This window comes from Buceros rhinoceros, unplaced genomic scaffold, assembly GCF_000710305.1.
Source record: "Buceros rhinoceros silvestris isolate BGI_N320 unplaced genomic scaffold, ASM71030v1 scaffold14559, whole genome shotgun sequence".
Classification (NCBI taxonomy): Eukaryota; Metazoa; Chordata; class Aves; order Bucerotiformes; family Bucerotidae; genus Buceros; species Buceros rhinoceros.
Window position 1 is genome coordinate 108,239 of NW_010429989.1, and position 6,991 is coordinate 115,229.

Consider the following 6,991-nt stretch of genomic DNA (forward strand, 5'->3'; position numbering starts at 1 on the left):
GAACCTTGAGGTCTTAGTTCAAAACATCACAACTTATCACACTAGCGTTATGTGAAATAACTGTCTAAACATACATTTTCTGCAGCACCTGGAAATGAATCAAAAGGCACAGCCGCTTCTGGGCTGTCGTATTTAATCCAACATGAAATTCCTGTAATGCTTAGTCCAACGTTTGTTTCTCTTAACAGAAATGCAAGGCTTACAAATAAATCCAGCATTGCTTTCATTATGATCACAAATAAGCCATCTTTGTCTGAAACGATGAAACCTGGGTGAAATGTTAGGACAGTTGTGCTGACACAGTTCAAAGCAGGAGGCTGCCATATATAGCACAAAGCTATAATGGCAAAGAGGCTTTTTGCTTTAAATTGAAATGCAAAGGAGGCCCCAAGCCAAAAGACAGAACTGTTTGAGAGCATCCACTTGCTAAGCAGAAGGACAGTGCTGATTTGGGAGGGGATGGGTGGGGAAGGGGAAGGAAGGGGTCTGATGCATAGGATGCTCTGCTGCTATACTGACTTCATACCACAACCAATGTATTAGAGATGCTCTTGAACCTGGTGCTAGTTTCTCCAAGCTTCACTGTCCTGATTCTTCCCATCTCCATCTGATCCAGTTATGGTCTTCAGGTGATCTCTATTGGATTTTTAAAGCCACAACTTTATGAATTGTAACATCATACTTTTCCTGAAAACTCAGCGGTTATGTTCTGCAGTAAGTTACTGTACTATTTCACATATTTCTGACTCTTCAGCGTTTTGTTCTGTAAATATCACACACAACCCATACCTCCATTTGAATCAGGAAGTCCACGGTACTCATACAATGGAGCACCAAGACAGTCTACAACTGCTTTGCAAATAATGTATTTACGCACCCACTTATTAATTTGACTTACTAATGTAAATTGATCATAGACTTGCATCAAGTCCTCCATTTTGTACTGTTCTAGCACCACAAAATTTTCCAGGTTCGTGTTTATCTTCCGCGCACAGTCTTGGCAATGTACAACATAGGTCTTTCGAGAATTGCTCTCACTAGTGACAAAAAGCAGATCAAAGACTTCCACCTATTAGATAGAAAATACAGAGTCAACTGTTAAAACTTAACTTTCTAAAAGTTAAACCATGAAAACTGTATTTTCTTCGAGATCTATAACTTTACCCTACCCATGCAAAGAGAAAAATTAGATCGTTCAGGGAAAAATCTACCTTCCTAAGGCTCAGGCAGGGAAGTGAAATACTGTAAAACCACTAACAGTACGCTCAGGATGTCTGTGTGAACAGCGCTACCTGAAAGCTTTTGGTCAATACGCACAAAGCGGAATTCATGCTCTGAATAGGGGTTACTTAGTAAGGCGGGGATTTATAACAATTACACCTAATTTTCCTTTTTTAGAACTTGTCTGCAAAAGGAGTTTGTGATTTATTGCCTTACTACTCAGTCACATGCTCATCCTGCCCATTAGGCTCAGTCAGAAGATAACTAGAAGCTGATTTCCAGGGGATAGGAAAATTTGATTTTCTTTTAAGCTTCATGAAAACTATTATCCAATACTTTAAAGGAAGTATTAAGAGAAAGAAGAATCAAAAATTTCAGCAAAAAAGGTAGGTCCTGTGAAGACAGTGTACTTAAATTCTCTCTCTTTTGGGGCTGTTGTTAACTTCTGAAATGAAGACACATAGACCTTTAAAATGACACTCAGCAGATCAAATTATATGCAGGAAGGGACAACAACTTTTTGTAATAGCTGAGAATTGAAAATTGACCTAGAGAACAACACCACTGTGGAAGAGACTGCAGCAAAATGACAGCCTATGTTTAGAAAAACAGCTTGGTAAGCTCTTTGAAGACAGTACTACATCACATGTACATGCTTACAAAATGCAGCAGATGCTGCAACTTAAAAGCAAAATTAAAATAGCAGCAACAACAAAAGACAGGACAAAATTTAAGTATTACAGTAGTACACAAGCCCAACACTTATTTTCACTGACCTCACATATGCTACAGTAATGAGCTGGCTCGTCCTTTGCTCGCCCATGCCAGACAATCTCTTTTCCTGCAGCAATTAGAGCTTCTCTCAGTGTCTGACACTGTTTGAGAGTTCTTAACAGGCAGTACCTGCAACCAAAACGTGAGTTGTATGTTCATTTCAATAGTCAACTTTAGAGCAAGGTTCAGGTAGGCTTAAATCACTTCGAAGACCTTGTACCCAGAGTTTCCTCTTCCTCCGGGATTTCAGAAACAGCAGGCTAATAAGAACGCCTGGACTCAGAGCGCAGGTAGAAGCTCCATGCTTACGGAGCTCTGCGTAGATTTGTTCTGTTCCCGTACTGTGCCTTGCCCTGCACACAGGCTGTGTCTTTCATTTCTGACTGGAATGTGTGAATGCTCTTTTAGGCACAATAAACCAGTGTGTTTTCAAAAGCAATTAATGTAGTTTACTATGAACTATGGATTTATTGACAAAACATTAGCTTGAACTGCCATGTTTAAAACTTAAGCACAATAAACCAGTGTGTTTTCAAAAGTAATTAATGTAGTTTACTTTGAACTACGAATTTATTGGCAAAACATTAGCTTGAACTGCCATGTTTAAAATCACCGTTTACATTTTGGGTAAATGACTATAGCCCAATCCAAAGAACTGTTACTAACTAACATCGTAAACCCCCTGTTACTTCCTCAGTACTACTAAACTCCTTGTCATCCAGAGTCTGAAAACCCAAGTTCTGAAAAGAATCACTCTACACAGAGTAGAAATAAAAATCAACAACTATCTTCTTCCATGTAAAAGGAAAAAGAATAGACAGGTCGGTATTAGAAAAGGAAGTCCCTTCATACGAAAAAAACATTAAAAAAAATTTTTTTAAACACTTGTTTTACGAATTAAGAACTGGTCAAATGTCAAATTAAAATAAAAAATTCTCGACATATTTCTGTAAAAGATAAAATAATTATAATTTTATCTTCACAATTTTATACAGTTCTCTTCTGTAATAGAAAGTCTAACTTGTTTTCTAGCATTATATGTGTACATAAGTTCTCTAAAAATGCTGGCAGAATAGGTCACCATATTTCTAAATTATGTTATTTACAATAATTTTTAGCTCTCAGCTATCCTATTTATTTGAGCTGCAGCCTTTAATTTTCTCCTCTCCAGGGTAGTTACATTACACGCTCATTAAATGCAGAAGGAAGATTGAAAAAATGTAAGGGGAAGAAGAAACATTGGACAGAAAACAAAGTGCTCAAGAGTTCAATCAAAATGTTTTCAACTTGATCCTTTTCCCATTTTAAAGCCTTAAACATGTAATATATATGTTCTGTATTTTTCTTTTTTAAAAGTTTCTTTCATATGTTTCCAAGTAGTTAGGAGAACCTTAGGCTTACTTTGAGATACTCTCCTCGGGATGTTTTACACTCAGACTGTTCACGGAAAACAAGTCTATGGCTTCACTAAAGCCCTCGCTGTAAGAATAACGTCAAACTGAAAGCACGTCTCTATGTCGAACATTGTATTTTCACATCCCGAATCTCAAGAAAATGAAGCAGTTTGTTGAGCTGTAACTTCTTCAACACTTTCAAAGTTTTACATTAATGGGACTCCTGATGCTAAGGCCAATCACATGCGATCGATCATGTATTAATTCACCTGAGTGCTGGGCTGGTGTGTTTATGACAGGCTCAGCAACTCTGGCACAGCGTTCTTTGATGCAATCAGCCTGATTTCAAATAAACTTAATAGCTACCATTCTCCTCTTCTCTTCTGCTGTTATCTAGAAAAGTCTTTGGGTATGCCAAAGAGTAGCTGGAAGTACATCTGCACACTTGCTACCATTGCTTTCCACTCTTGACTTCCAAAGAATTTTCTGTTATTTTCAAGGAGTTTTCAAGCATTACAGTCGTGAAAAAAGAATCGCCCCAAATGTAACGCACATGGAACACCACTACAGTGTTTGCCAAAGTTGCAACCAAAGCCGAGAACACCAGCTAGAAGGTGAATTCCTCCTCTTTGGATAACATTCAGATCTTAGTAAGGGCACCTGAAACTGTAAATGTTAACTCTTTCATGCTGTCAAAGAATGGGAGAAAGCATATGAGTTATCACTCTGAAATACACCACAGCTTCCTGAAGTTTGGGAAGCCTCAAGAAAGCCAGAAAGGTGTCTACCAGAGCCACAACGTGTGGTTTAAAAGCTGCCAGGTTTTAGTACCGTGGGCCTGCTTGTATGCTTTGCATAGTGAGAACTCCGTTAAAAGGAAATCTAGACCTCTCAAACTCTTTACAGAGAGAAGCCTGTTTGAATATTTAGATCTCCAGCAAAACTTTTCCAAGTGTGGAGACCACCCCATGGCAATGCAAAACTGACCTCTTTGTGTCTCTCAGCAGCGTATCTTCCCTACTGATACTGAAATGTATTTTATCTGGTTTCATAATTTTTGTGCAAAATCACTTCTCCCATGTCATGTTCTTTTACAATTCTAAGCTATAATAATTTAATATTTCAGTTACTTTGGAATTCATTTTTAAGCCTTTATTATTATGCTCCCACTACTTCTAAAATTCTTCTCTTCCTCAGATGCATTTGTACACATTCTATCTTCCACCTAACAGGTTTGCAGTTAATTTTTCTTTTCCTGAGGGTTGTGTTCCTGCTCAGGATTCTACTATTAATATCAAGTCTTTAAAAAAAAAATCTCATGACAAAGTTTCCGGTTTTGTGCTTTGTTTTTTATCTAGCAAGACAACATCAGGTTGCACATTAACTAAAAATATAAGGAGGCTTCAAATTTATTTTCAAAAGCAATGTTTCCTTCTATTATTTTTTCACTGCTGCTGTGCTGTTTCTTTTCATTATGAATCTTGTGTCCAATATTGATATGTATACCTAAATTTTAGTTTATTGCCTCAGTAGTGGTTACTCTCATGTAACCCAGTAAGACCTACTGGTATCTACCTTCAGATTGGTATTACTAAGTACTGTTCATCGTTCTCCAAGAGCTGCTCTTTTGTACTATTCTCATACCTAAGAAGCTCCAGAGGCAGAAGTCAAACTACCTGAACACTTCTCTATCTTTGACGTGCAATTTTAGATACAGACCTGCATTTGACAAAAAGATGATAGCTGTGTCATTGATAAACTTTTTCCTGACGACAAATGAAAAAGCCAGCTATTCAAGATGAAATTAAAACAGCTGAATCAAAAAAATCACTGCTTCTCAAGTGTTTTTATACACATGCACACACACACATATATACAAAAAATGCAAAAGTCTGTATGTTGTACATAATAAAATCAACGAACAGTGGATAATAGCTACTTGCCAGCTGGTGCTATTTTCCTGCAGACAAGCAGTCCATAGGAAAATTATTTAACTGCCTTCCTATCTTAAGGAAATGCAGAGCCCTTCGTGAACCTCCAGTATGCTTATAAAGCCCAGGTCAGACACAAGACCGTTTATTCTAGTGACACCCATTTCTAGTAACAGCTATACCGTAACTACAGAAGCGACCACAACAAAGAGTTACCTCAGGTTTCTGCTACTAAATGTTACAAACCAGACCTCATCATTAGATCTGCTTTCTCTCCACGTGCACAGCATGGAACTCGGGATTTGGCTGACAAATAACTTATCAAAGTAAACCGGAAATGGTTTCAGTAGACAGAAAAAAACAAATGTATGCAAGACCGAGGTTTGTACCTGCTCCTCAGCATCTTTGTTATCTGTAACGTCCACCTAAAATTCAGGTCTCTCACTAGAATAAGCTCAGCTTCTGTCAGCCAGCAAGATAACAGGAAACTACCATTTTGTCTTTGTTTCTTCACAACTTTTTAAGCGATTCTCTTGGAGAAAGATGCTATGTTCAGTCACGTTTTTCTCCTTTTAAGCCTAAACTATGGCAAAACCACCCAAAATCGTTCAAATGTACAATACAGTTGCCAAAATATCAAAACCTTATTTTGCCCAAACCATTCCATTTGTATTGTAATTTGTATTGTAAAGCTTCGAGCTTTACAATAGATGCCTGCTGAGCTTGGGAAGATTATATAAAGACAACTGTGAAGTAAGTTGGTGGGTTTTTTGTTTTGGTTTTTTTAAATGGACTTTTTGGCTTCCTTGCTCGCACATCCTGCTGCTTTTCTTCCTAATTCTCATTTCTAACTATTCAGTTTCTTCTCTCCCTTTTATGACAGCTGGCATCTTGATTATGAGCACTTAATAGCTTAATTGAAGGGGCAGGACTGTCAAGCCTTCAGCAAAGATTTTTTTTTTTTACCCTAGATATTAGTTACTAGATCTTAAGAAAGTATTCACACATAAATGCTATTCTAAAACCTAGCTTTAGAGTTATTACAAACCTCCCTGCCTTTGATTTCAGCATTCTTGGTCCTTACAAAGTTAACATTTCACCAATTCCACCATCCTGCAACAGTATTTCAGCCTAAATTAAATTCATACTGTAAAAAGGGTCTCACTCCGATGTCAACAAAAAATTCCTACCAGAGGGAAAAAAAATATCATTTTTCTCTGCCTGTTTTTTGCAAGTTAACCCACCCATTTCTTTCAACATCAAGGCAATTTATAAAAGGATTCAAGCTTGCTGATCTAGTACGCTGACAAGACTAAGAAGTGCTCAAGCTGGAAGCTCCTTTCATAGGCTTAAGGGAAAAAACATAGAGTGCTGGTACCAGAGTATTCGCATGACGAGACATTTGTTTTGGAATTCATTCGCCCACTTACTTTAGGACAAACCTATGACATACGCTGGAATGTCCATTCCTCAACCCAGGTATAATGGTGCTGCAATATGATTTGTATTTGCTCGCAGTTGCACTTTTAAAAAGAAAATTACTAAAGATGCTCCAAGCCTGGAATGTTGCTGCATTTCAGAATATGCATATGAGAAATATCACTCACTAAGCTCAATTATCATTTCACACATCAATTTATTGACTGTTCAGGAGAAAGAGCAAAGGGAAAG

General features: G+C 37.6%; 1 protein-coding gene across 5 annotated transcripts in view; it reads right to left on the reverse strand.

Moving 5' to 3' along the window:
* The window catches only part of KDM6A (lysine (K)-specific demethylase 6A), a 77,806-nt gene that overhangs the window by 1,976 nt on the left and 68,839 nt on the right, over positions 1 to 6,991 (reverse strand). For all 5 annotated transcript variants that reach the window (XM_010142872.1, XM_010142873.1, XM_010142870.1 and 2 more), the window contains 2 exons: positions 1,998 to 2,124; positions 899 to 1,069 (listed from right to left, as the gene is read on the reverse strand). In XM_010142872.1, the coding sequence (XP_010141174.1) occupies positions 899 to 1,069; positions 1,998 to 2,124 (298 nt within the window). The remainder of the gene's footprint in view (positions 1 to 898; positions 1,070 to 1,997; positions 2,125 to 6,991) is intronic.